Here is a 13521-nt window from a genome sequence, read left to right on the forward strand (position 1 = left end):
GTATTTGTATTATTATTTGGTAACTTCCACCGTGCTGTAAGAGCTTAGATGATGTTCAAAGAAAATCTTGGGAGACATGATCCAATAAATGGCAATTAACATATGTGCCACAAAACTGCCAAGCAGTTACATCTCCAAGAGACAATTGACTTACTCTTAATATTTTGTGACGTTACCCATGTCAAGTCATCCTGTATCAACATTTAAGGGATCTTAAATTCATCTGCAGCAACCATTTTAAATATGGTGTCTATGAGAGCAGATCAGTCGTTGACCATTTTGTGGTAAGTGACTAATCTCTTAACACCTCAGAGTCTTTCCACAAGGCACAGGTCAAGAGTGCAATCAAGTATTTTTCACTTTCCCACATGAATATAATTCAAACAACAGTAAAGAAATCTAACATCATCCAAAGCAAAGCAACTTGATTGGTACTCAATCCACAATCCTAAACATTAGTTCCCTTCACCATTTCACATTCAATGCAGTTGCATGCTGAGGCTACTCTGACAGCACCTTCCAAATCAGCAACCTTCACTACCATGTTAAGACAATGGCATGGGAGCTATACCACCTGTATGTTGTTCTCAAAGATGCTTGCCATCCACATTTGGAAATGTATTGCTTTTCTTTACTATTAGTTAGATCTAAATCCAGCAGTCCAACTCAGTAGCATTGTAAGAGTATAGGGAGGATTGCAGCAATTCAAGATGGCTCACCATTACCTGCTAAACTACATTCATTGATGGGCAGTCAATTTTGGCCTTGCTAGGATATGCCAAAAACAAAATAATTCAAAAAAAAATAAAGATATTGGCAAAGATGTTTGCAACATAATTATTTTGAAGACGACTTTGGGCAGCCTTCATCATAAAGATGCAGTAGATAGATACCTCTGTAATGAATGTTTTACTGCAATATGATTTTTTTAACAGAGGAGTGGTCTTTAAAGTATCACAAAATAGTGGTTAAAAGCACAGGAAAAAATAAATCAATAATAAATGAATATAGTCATGCAATTTGGTAGAAAGAATAAAAGTGTAGACTATTTTCGAGATGGGGAGAAAATTCAAAAATCAAGGTGCAAAGGGACAATAGAGTTCTTATGCAGGATTTCCTAAAGGTAAACTTGCAAGTTGAGCTGGTGGTGAGGAAGGCAAATACAATGTTAGCATTAATTTCGAGAGGACTAGATTATAAGAGCAAGGATGTGATGCTGAGGCTTTATAAAGCATTGGTCAGACTATATGGAGTATTGTGAGCAGATGTGGGCCCCTTATCTAAGGAAAGATGTGCTGGTATCGGAAAGGGTCCAGAGGAGGTTCATGAGAATGATTCCAGGAATGAAAGGGTTTGTGTATTAAGAGTGGTTGATGGCTCTGGGCCTGTACTCACTGTAGTTTAGAAGATTGAGGGAGGTATTTCATTGAAACTTAATGACTGTTGCAAGGCCTAGATGTGGATGTGGAGAGGATGTTTCCTATAGTGGGTGAGTCTAGGATCAGAGGGCACAGCCTCAATTGAGGGACTTCCATTTAGACAGGAATAAGAAGGGTTTTCTTTAGCCAGAAGATGGTGAATCTGTGGATTCATTGCCATAGATTGCTATGGAGGCCAATTCCTTGAGTATATTTAAAGCGGAGATTGATAAATTTTTGGTTAGTTGGGGCATCAAAGGTGATGAAAAGAAGGCAGGAGAATGGAGTTGAGGGGGATAATAAATCAGCCGTCCTAGAATGGCCGAGCTGATTCAATCGGCTGAGTGGCCTAATTCTGCTTCTATGTCTTAAGGTCTTTTTCTTTTTGTTTGTGTGTGTGCTTGTATGTGTTCCATACCTCACTGGAAAGCACACGGAATCATCTTGGGTGCTCAGTTCAAAATGTATTCTTTGAATTGGGTATTGGGCCAAATTGAGAAATGCTAAAGTCTGCAGGTGATACAAAAATTGTTCTATTCAGAAAAAAGCAAAGGAACTGGACAGATATTGATAAAGTAGGGAAGTGGCAGATATTCTTTCTTGCTAAAGGAGAGATGTATTTTGTTACTAAAAACATTAATAATTATAGTGTAAATGAAAGAATGTCTGATACTGTGATTTATAACTGACAGGACATTAAAGGAAGTGACTCATCTTTAATGCTATAAGAAAAATCAGATAGAATTTTAGACTTATTTCAGGCTATCTGGAAAAGACGAATTTCAGAGTTGTATTCTGTGTCCATACTTTGATAATAAAATGAACCTTTGAACCTTTTGATCCTTGAGTAGTATGGAATAGAAAAGCAAAGTGAACCAATGGAAAACCTGGGTAGTATTGGCCTTTAAATTAAAAGGCTAGTCTGTTATGCAAATTAGTTACACATTACCAAAGGAAGTACAGTTTTAAGTCATTTTGAGAAAAGTCAAATTTTGGCAATTTTCTAGAGCAAAACAGCTTATGAAGCATTTTGAAAGTTTTATAATTGAATTGAAATGTTTCTTTTTCACTCATGGTGGTCTTTTTTTTCTCTGTCTAGTCGAAACGAAGGTCCCAAGGACTGTCTCTGGATCCTATTTATCATTGCCTTAATCGAACCATACTATGCCAGCTTTCAAGACCGCATAAGACTGTTCCACAACAAGTTGCTCTTTTGGATTCCTTAAGAATCTTGACAGTAAACCGTACTCTTATTTTAGGACCTGGCAATCATGATCAAGAATTTATTGGCTGCCTGGCTCATTGCTTACTTAGCCTCTACACTGGCAGGTAGGTCTTCAGAAATTAGCATGAGAGTATCTTCACTACGTGGTAACTCAAAGGAGCCAGTTTATTATTGCTCAAATATCAGTTCAAAAGTATAACATAAAAATGTCTAGTTTTGAATAATCATGAGAAATCCCATATCACTGCTTCACAGCAAACATGTTGGACCAGAATTCCTTGGACCCAACCTGCACTTAAATGGGCTGGATATAGAGGGCTGATGTTGCTGTCCTTCTGGACCCTTTCGGCATGGAGCCTTCAGTTCATTTTATCCACACCATCTATGATTCCTTTCTCTGCTGATGCCATTTCCAGGTGTTAGGCCGATAAGTGTTTATTCCTTTCATATCGAAGTACCTGTCCAAATGCCTTTAAGATTCAAAATTGTATCTGCCTCTGACACATCTTCTGGCTGCTTACTCCAATAACCACTACCTATGAGTGAAAAACATAACCTAGATTTCCATTAAATTTATCTGCTGTCACCATACATGTGTGCTATCTTATTCTCATCTCCCCTGGTGTGGGTAAAAGACTATGTGCCTCATAGTTTTATAAATCTCTACAAGGTGACCCCTCAGCCTCTTAACTTCCAATGAAAATAAATCTAGCCTATCCAGTTTTTCTTTATAACTACAGGCCTTCATTCCAGATAATATTCTGATGAATCCCTTCTGCATCCTATTGCTGCCATATCTTTACTATAGCGATTTGCTCAGCTATTACATAACATCCTATTTCTTGTATTCAGTGCCCCAGCTTATGAAGGTAAGCAACCAAATGCCAACTCTACTCCCCGATTCACTTTCAGCAAGCTATGGATTTGCACTCTAAGTACATCAGTGAATTAAATTAGGTGAAGACAAATATTTAACATGCTGAAATGTCATTGGGCAAGCCCAGAATGGATCATCCACTTGGCACTTGTGTCTGAAGATACTGCAAATCTTCATCTTTCTCTTTTACACTGATGTGCTGTGCTCTGTCATCATTGAGAACGAAGGTATTTGTAGAGCCTACCCTTTCAGTGAGATGTTTGTCCTCTACCATTTATGACTGGATGTAGCAGGACTGCTGAGATTAGATCTGATCTGATGGTGTGCTTTGATCTCCACAAGATAATGTGTGGTGAGCACTCCTACCAAGACTGTCATAGAACATTACAGCACAAAAACAGGCCTTTTTGGCCCATCTAGCCCATGCTGAACTATTATTCTGCCCCATCCCATCGACCAGCATCCAGATCATAACCCTCCTATCCATGTACTTGTCTAAATTTCTCTTAAATGTGACTTTAGGAGCTGGTGGGTAACCTATCCTCATTGGGTCTGAACACCTCTCTTTGTAACTGGGTCCTGGACTTCTTGAAAGAAAGGCCACAGCCAGTCCATGTTAGCAGAAACATCTGCAGTTTCATCACGCTGAACACCAGTGCTTCTCCAGCGCTGCCTGCTCAGCTTGCTGATGACAAAAGTGGTTGGCCTCATCAATGACGAAATGGGGTACAAGAGTGGCTGATAGAATGGAGCGAGCAGAACAACGTGGACAAAACCAAAGAGATGATTGTGGACATCAGGAATGTGCTGTCTGACCATTCCTCACTGCACAACACGGCTTCTCTGTGAAGAAAATTCAGAGCACATGGGAGTTTTTGGGAGTGCACATAATGGATAATCTCACCTGGTCCCTCAGGTTGACCACCTTTTTGGTCAACTTAAATTTGAACAAATGTTGAAATCTAACCCGCAACCACCACTTGCAGCTCCTTCCGCACTCCCAGTAACCTCTGAGTGAAGAAGTTCCCCCCATTTTCCCCTTAAACATTTTACTTTTCATCGTTAAACCATCTAGTTCTAATTTCACCCAACCTCAGTGGAAAATGCCTGTTTGCATTTGTATACCCCTCATGATTTTGTATACCTCTGAAAGATCTTCCTGCATTCTCTTACGTGTTGTATGTTCAATATTTCAATAATATTGGAATACTCTTGTATATCTATTATTTAATTAAGCATTGTTTAAATAATTAATAATAGTTGTATTTTAAAACACGTTAACTACATATGTCATCATACTACTGTATGATATGTGCGCACCTCGCTTAAAGAGAAAGTTAGATCTGCATTTCAGACTCCCCAGATCTTCCTTTGAATTAGTTTAATGTTTTGAAGTTACAAAACATTATATTGGCAGCAAGGAATTTTTGAGATGAACCCGACATGGCTATTGACTTGTTGCAGCAAGACTTTTGGAATAAAATAAGACAGCAAGAGCAATGTCAAAACAGCATGTGTCTTCAAAAGCAAAGACAGGATCGAGTTTTTTTTTAAAAAGGACATAAACAGAAGATTTCAGGGTTTATTAAAGGGTGTGTACCAGATAATAAGTATCATTTAAAAAAAAACAAATGGCTGGCTCCATTGGAAAGATTGACAAGTTTGATTACACAGTGGTAATTGGCTACTGGAACAGTATTTTGCAGTAAATTAAATAACAATCAGAAGCGAGTGCCAATTTTGCTAAGTGTATTGGGTTTAAAGGCATACGGTTTGCTTCTAAGTTTGACTGCTCCATCCAAACCATCAGAAGTGAGTTTTGCTGCTATAGTAAAAGTAATGCAGGAACACTTAGAACCAAAGCCATTGTTGATTGCAGAAAGGTTTTGGTCTCATAAGTGGAGTCAAAAAGGAGAGACCAGTTCAGCGTATGTGGCTGAATTGAAGAGATTGTCTAAATACTGTTAGTTTGATAATAGACTTAATAATACACTAAGAGATTGTTTAGTTTGTGGAATCTTACAAGAAAGCATTTAAAAATGGCTCCTAACTAAAGCACAGCTTATATTCAAAGAAGCAGTGGACAGCACTGTTTCAATGAAAGCTGCAGAGAGTGACTCAATTGAGTTGCAGTCAGGAATGAAACTAAGTATGAACAAAATTGTTGCGTCTAAACAGAAACCAACCTGGCGGAACAAATTGTGTTGCCGTTGTGGCAGGGTGTCAAATACACCAAATAAATGCAGGCTTAAAGATGGAACTTAATGAAAATGTAACAAAGTAGGAGAGCATGTCAGGCAGACAAAAATAAATAGATTGCACAGAGAAGAACAAAAGGTAAAAATTCAAGTTGCGGTTTCAATAAGACCACTAATCTGCACGCTGGTGATGAAAAATCCTATTGTTGAGAGTGACACAGGATTGTGTATCCTTAAAATTTACAGTGTGAAAATTAACAATAAACAAGTAATATGGCTTACGCCAGAAGTGAACGGCAAATTAATCAAAATGGAATTCGACAGCTGTTTCATTCCACAAGATGAGTCTGAACAGCATTTCAAAGACGCCAAACAGAAGCCTGAAATAAAGCCAACTGAAAGCAAATTAAGAAAGGTTCTGGATTATGCCGTTACCCAACAGAGGGCAAACAGGTGTTGGTGCCCACCTCTATGCCTCTGGTAGGAAAGCATATTGGTCCAAAGGAGGACCATACTGCTCAGAGGAAGTGTCAAAGTGACCTTTGGTTCAACTACAACAATTTTTGTAGGCAACATATCTGAAAAAGCTTCTGATCTGTTAATTAAGTAGTTACTTGCAAAATGAGTCTTGGTTTTAAGCTGGAAGAAAATTCAAGGAGATTCAGGAAAGTAGCAAGCATTGGGTTTTATAAGTATGAAGAACCAGAATCTACTCTGTGAGCATCAAGGCTATTGCATGAACTTCAAGTGGGAGACAAAATGCTGCTTGTAAAAGTAGATGCAAAGACCAAAGTCCAGCTGGATGAATGGAAGGCCAAGAAGAAAGGAGTCGATGGAGATAAGAAAACAGAGGATTGATCAGATGTGGAAACCAAGAGGAGAGATCAGATTTTAAAGGGAACAATGGAAGGATTAAGAGAATACTCCAGTGAACTCCATGGACCTTCCCAAGATCAAGGTGTATAAACTAGAAGAAAACAGAGGGAAGAGATGAAGGGAAAGGATGTGGATGAGAAGGAGAATTGTGTGAAAGAGAAGGAACATGAGAAAGAAAAAAGAAAGGGATAGAAAGAGATCGAGCGATAGGGAAAAGGAGAAGAAAGGTGTCCAGAGCTGTCAGAACCACTTCCTGCAGTCCCAGAGTCAACTCCTACAACAAGCACGGAGGGGACCCCAGAACCTGAGATTGTTTCACTGCAACAAGTCACACCTGCCAAGCGGAGTGACCTCCCTTGTCAGGAAAGATATTATCCCACTAGAGCAAGAAATCTTCCACAGTAATGAAATCTTTCGGCCTGAATGAAACAATTTAAAATTTACTATGCTGTGAATGTCTGTATATAACATTATATAATATTCTATTGTATATAATTGAGATACATTCTCTACTGAGTTGTTTATAGCTAAGCAGGGTTGTGTATTTAATATTTCAATACTATTCAATATTTTAATATATCAAATATTTAATATTTGTGTATATATACATTGTTTAAGCATTCTTGTTCATTTGAATAATTAATACGGATTATGTGTAAAAATCTGTTAATTGCATACATCATAACACTACCATGTGATATATGCACGCCTCACAGCCACATTTCAGACTCCCTGCAACTTCCTTTGAATTAGTTTAATGTTTTGAATTTACAAATAATACTATGCACTAGGAAATAAAGTCCTAACCTATTTCAGGTCCTCCAGTCCTGACAACATACTTGTAAATTTTCTCTGCCTTCTTTCGATGTTAATGACACCTGTCCTGTGGGTAAGTGACCAGAACTGCACATGATACTCCAAATTAGGCCTCACCAATGTCTTATACAACCTCAGCATAACGTCAAAACTCCTGTACTAAATAATTTGATTTATGAAGAACAATGAAGACCAAAGTGCCAAAAGCTCTCTTTATGACTTTATCTACTGTGACAGCACTTTCTAGGGAATTATGAATTTGTATACCCAGATTGTTCAGTACTACTGTTCTCCAGATTGTTCAGTACTGCTGTTCTCCTCAGTGCTCTACTGCTCACTGTGTAAGTCTTACCCTGGTTGTACTCCTAAACTGCAAAATCTTACACTTATCTGCATTAAGTTTCATCTGCCATTTTCAGACCATTTTTCCATCTGTCCAGATCCCGCTGCAAGCTTTGATAGTCTTCCTCTCTGTCCAGTATGCCCCCAATTTTAGTGTCGTTTGTAAATATGCTGATCCAGTTAATCACATTGTCATCTAGATCATTGTCATCTAGTACTGGCTTTTGCCCAGTACTGTAGTCATTTTGTTTATTACTCTGTACTGCTGCTGCCAAAAAAAGGAAACCATGACATGTGTGAGTGATGATAAACCAGATACTGATATGGTTCTCTATTGTGGACTGAGAGTGGGAAGGGGGCAGGGAGAGGGGAATCATGGTTGGGAAAGGGAGAAGGGAGAGGGAGGGAGCAGGAAGCACCAGAGAGACATTCTATAAAGATCAATAAACCAATTGTTTGGAATCAAGTGACTTTGCCTGATGGTTCAGGGCTGAGTGTGTCGAGCACCCACGCCACCTCCTGCCCCGGCACTCCTTCTCTGCCACCTGTTCCACACCCTTACCACAGCTCTCCAGCCTCGCCATTCATAACATCTCTTGCTCCCACCAGATTTACAAACTCTCTTTCTGCTCCACATTAACGAATACAGTACTATGCAAGTCTTAGCCACCCTAGCTATGTATGTGCCTAAGACTTTTACATGGTACTCTGTCATCTACAGTAATGGACCCTGCCCCTATCCCTGCAGCACAACACTAGTTACCAGCCTCCAATCAAAGAGGCAACCATCAAATACCACTCTCTAGCTTCAAGCTGAAGTCAAATCCAATTTAGTACCCCATCCAAAATGCCAATTAACTGAACCTTCTTGACCAACGTCCCATGCAGAACCTAGTTAAAGGCCTTGCTAAAGTCCATGTGGACAAAATCCATTACTTTTCCTACATCAATTTTCCTGGTAACTTCCTCGAAAAACTCTTGTAGATTGGTCATGAGCTACCACTCATAAAGCCATGTCGACTATCCCAAATCAGTCCCTGTCTGTATAAATACTTATTTATCTGATTCCTTAGAATACCTTCCAATAACTGTTGTGGATAGATACATCTGCGACGGGTAGATTGGTGGGGACAAGGATAGGTTTTTCCCCTTGCAACACACACATACTGGAGGAACTCAGCAGGCCAGGCAGCACCTAGGAAAAAAGTACAGTCAACTTTGCAGGGGTTTCGGCCTGAAACGTCAACTGTACTCTTTTCCTAGATGCTGCCTGACCTGCTGAGATTTTCCAGCATTTTGTGTGTGTTGCTTGGATTTCCAGCATCTGCAGATTTTCTCCTATTTGTGATGGGTTTTTCCCTTGTTAGTTACCTCACTACCTGATGCAGACAAAATCTAATGGCAATGTTGCTTGGTCACTAGTGGTGATACTAAGCCACTCTTTGTAATGGAAGTTGAAATCCCACACCAGAGTGTGTTCTGCACCTTTACCACTCTCAGTGCTTCCTCCAAATAACTTTCTACATGGTGTGGAATTGATCAATCAGCCAAGGGGGACGTTAGGTGGGAACCAGCAAAAGGTTTCTTGGCACATTTTTAATCTGATGTCATGGGATTTCATGGGATCCAGATTCAACGTTGAGGAGCCTCAGGATTGTGCCTTCCCAACTGTATACTTCTGTGTCACCACTTCAGCTCAGTCTGTTCTGCTGGTGGAATAGGTCATGCCCAGGGATGAAGATGGTGGCGTTTGGGACGTCATTTGTAAGGAATGATTTCTGTTGATTATAACATTGTCAGACTGTTGCTTGACAAGTCTGTGAGATAGTTTTCCCAATTTTGGCAGAGGCCCTCAGTTGCCAATAGGAGTTAACAGGTCATTTCTAGGTGATCTGTCCAGTTGTATTTCCTTGTAGCTTTCATTATAACTGAATTAATTGCTGGGCCACTTCAGGGGACAGTTAAAAGTTAACCATATTGCTGTGGGTCTATGTATATGTCGATGCCAGGAAAGCATGGCGGATTTCTTCCCCTATAAGACATCAGTGAATCAGATGGATCTGTAGAGCAGTCAACAGTTGTTTTCATGGTTATCTTTGAATTTGAATTTAGCGCCATCTGCTGCAGTGGGACTCAACCCAGATCCTCAGGACTTTGGGTATCTAGATTATTAATATCACCGCACCATCACTTCTCCCGTATTTGTATTAGGGGTAGCATTTTCACTTGTGAGTATATCTTCATTCTTGTCACAGGGTTAAAATATTGCAAGTGTCTATCAAACCTTCTTCATAAGGACTGCAGTGTTGGAGAAGGTATGTTGTTACTAGTTTCTCAAAGGCTGTTGGGGGAGCACGTTTAAACGTTATTCTGCCAGCAATGCCTGTATCCCATACGTAAGTGTAAAAGGATGATACTCTTGCTTTGCAACATCACCTGCACCTATCCTGCAATTACTTAATGACTGCTTTTGTTGCCTCGAGGAGTCAATTATTCCAAGGCTTTCGTGGCCTTCTGTTAATCCTTTTTGCCTTCTGTAAATAGCTCATGCAAAACAGCCAATACTGTTCCTACTATTCTGTTTCATCTTTTCTCGCCTCATTTTCTGTTTTTCTTCTACATACCTCCAAATGAAATGTCAGGTTTTAATCCTGAAATATTGGTGATGAGAACTGCCATTGGAAAGTGCGGAAACATTTTACAATATGACAGGTGGTATGTATTTGTCAGTATTAGTGGTATAGTTGACTTTAGATTAGTTCAATGCATAATGGTGAAAATTGTGTGGATCCTGGAAGATTAATCATTTTTGTGATTGAGCTGGTTGCAAATTTTTTTTTTTGGCAATGTTACTTTGGATATTATCAGAACTTAGTTGCTTAAATTATGCAGGGGTTTATATAATCCATATTTTGCAGGAACACAAAATGTATCGTCTCCACATTTGACATAAAAGCACTGATATTATGAATGTGTTTTCTAATTCTTGCAGTAGTCTTGAGGGGTTTGGTCTGGAAGCAGAAGCCAGAATGACAACATGGCACGTCATGATACCTTCTGATCTCGAACCAGATGGAACTCATAGTCAAGATATTAGTGAAGGTAAATCATGAATTAAAATTTTCCAATTACATTATTTAACTCTTCGGTTTACAACTTTCCTGGACTTTTCACTCCTTCTCTGTGCTGACTATAGTCAAGTAAATTTTGAAGAATTAGTTGCTGGAACATAACAAAGAAAGCAATAGCATGTCCAAATTATTTATTACATTATGCATGTGGCCAATGAGCTTTTCCTTTTTATTTGTGATTTTCACTGCCTTCATAGCTTAGCAGTTATTTCCTCTCGAAGAATTTCACTGATTTATTTACCGAGCAATGTTCCCTTGGATCTGGATGGAAACTGAAATACTTAGAGATAACCCACGTTAATTCAGAAACAAAGGTTCTGAACTTAAAGAAGGGTAACTTGGAAGGTATGAAACGTGAATTAGCTAAGATAGACTGGCAAATGACACTTAAAGGGTTGACGGTAGATATGCAATGGCAAGCATTTAAAGATCTCATGGATGAACTACAACAATTGTTTATCCCAGTTTGGCAAAAGAATAAATCAAGGAAGGTAGTGCACCCGTGGCTGACAAGGGAAATTAAGGATAGTATCAATTCCAAAGAAGAAGCATACAAATTAGCCAGAAACAGTGGCTCACCTGAGGACTGGGAGAAATTCAGGGTTCAGCAGAGGAGGACAAAGGGCTTAATTAGGAAGGGGAAAAAAGATTATGAGAGAAAACTGGCAGGGAACATAAAAACTGACTGTAAAAGCTTTAATAGATATGTGAAAAGAAAAAGATTGGTTAAGACAAATGTAGGTCCCCTACAGACAGAAACAGGTGAATTGATTATGGGGAGCAAGGAGGACATGGCAGACCAATTGAATAATTACTTTGGTTCTGTCTTCACTAAGGAGGACATAAATAATCTTCCGGAAATAGTAGGGGACAGAGGGATGGAGGAACTGAGGGAAATACATATTAGTAGGGAAGTGGTGTTAGGTAAATTGAAGGGATTAAAGGCAGATAAATCCCCAGGGCCAGATGGTCTGCATCCCAGAGTGCTTAAAGAAGTAGCCCAAGAAATAGTGGATGCATTAGTGATAATTTTTCAAACTCTTTAGATTCTGGACTAGTTCCTGAGGATTGGAGGGTGGCTAATGTAACCCCAATTTTTAAAAAAGGAGGGAGAGAGAAACCAGGGAATTATAGACCGGTTAGCCTAACATCGGTGGTGGGGAAACTGCTAGAGTCAGTTATCAAAGATATGATAACAGCACATTTGGAAAGCGGTGAAATCATCGGACAAAGCATGGATTTGTGAAAGGAAGATCATGTCTGACGAATCTCATGGAATTTTTTGAGGATGTAACTAGTAGAGTGGATAGGGGAGAACCAGTGGATGTGGTATATTTGGATTTTCAAAAGGCTTTTGACAAGGTCCCACACAGGAGATTAGTGTGCAAACTTACAGCACGCGGTATTGGGGGTAAGGTATTGATGTGGATAGAGAATTGGTTGGCAGACAGGAAGCAAAGAGTGGGAATAAACAGGACCTTTTCAGAATGGCAGGCAGTGACTAGTGGGGTACCGCAAGGCTCAGTGCTGGGACCCTAGTTGTTTACAATATATATTAATGACTTGGATGAGGGAATTAAATGCAGCATTAAAACCAAGTTTGCGGATGACCCGAAGCTAGGCGGCAGCGTTAGCTGTGAGGAGGATGCTAAGAGGATGCAGGGTGACTTGGATAGGTTGGGTGAGTGGGCAAATTCATGGCAGATGCAATTTAATGTGGATAAATGTGAAGTTATCCACTTTGGTGGCAAAAACAGGAAAACAGATTATTATCTGAATAGTGGCCGATTAGGAAAAAGGGAGGTGCAATGAGACCTGGGTGTCATTATACACCAGTCATTGAAAGTGGGCATGCAGGTACAGCAGGCGGTGAAAAAGGCGAATGGTATGCTGGCATTTATAGCAAGAGGTTTCGAGTACAGGAGCAGGGAGGTACTACTGCAGTTGTACAAGACCTTGGTGAGACCACACCTGGAGTATTGTGTGCAGTTTTGGTCCCCTAATCTGAGGAAAGACATCCTTGCCATAGAGGGAGTACAAAGAAGGTTCACCAGTTTGATTTCTGGGATGGCAGGACTTTCATATGATGAAAGACTGGATGAACTAGGCTTATACTCATTGGAATTTAGAAGATTGAGGGGAGATCTGATTGAAACGTATAAAATCCTAAAGAGATTGGACAGGCTAGATGCAGGAAGATTGTTCCCGATGTTGGGGAAGTCCAGAACGAGGGGTCAGAGTTTGAGGATAAAGGGGAAGCCTTTTAGGACTGAAATGAGGAAAAACCTCTTCACACAGAGAGTGGTGAATCTGTGGAATTCTCTGCCATAGGAAACAATTGAGGCCAGTTCATTGGCTATATTTAAGAGAGAGTTAGATATGGCCCTTGTGGCTAAAGGGATCGGGGGTATGGAGGGGAGGGCAGGTACAGGGTTCTGAGTTGGATGATCAGCCATGATCATAGTGAATGGCGGTGCAGGCTTGAAGGGCGGAATGGCCTACTCCTGCACCTATTTTCTATGTTTCTATGTGACTGTGAGGAGTAACTGCAAACTCCATATAAGCAGCATTAGTGAATCCGATTGTACGGGAGTCACTAGAACATTGAGGGAGCTACAGCACCCATTTTATGCCAGTG

General features: G+C 39.9%; 1 protein-coding gene across 4 annotated transcripts in view; it reads left to right on the forward strand.

Annotated features, from left to right (window-relative positions):
- Positions 1-13521, forward strand: part of wdfy3 (WD repeat and FYVE domain containing 3) — a 369321-nt gene that overhangs the window by 270665 nt on the left and 85135 nt on the right. For all 4 annotated transcript variants that reach the window (XM_063043525.1, XM_063043526.1, XM_063043527.1 and 1 more), the window contains 2 exons: positions 2518-2747; positions 10745-10854. In XM_063043525.1, coding sequence (XP_062899595.1) covers positions 2518-2747; positions 10745-10854 — 340 coding nt within the window. The remainder of the gene's footprint in view (positions 1-2517; positions 2748-10744; positions 10855-13521) is intronic.

The sequence above is a fragment of the Mobula hypostoma genome, chromosome 3 (assembly GCF_963921235.1).
Source record: "Mobula hypostoma chromosome 3, sMobHyp1.1, whole genome shotgun sequence".
Classification (NCBI taxonomy): domain Eukaryota; kingdom Metazoa; phylum Chordata; class Chondrichthyes; order Myliobatiformes; family Myliobatidae; genus Mobula; species Mobula hypostoma.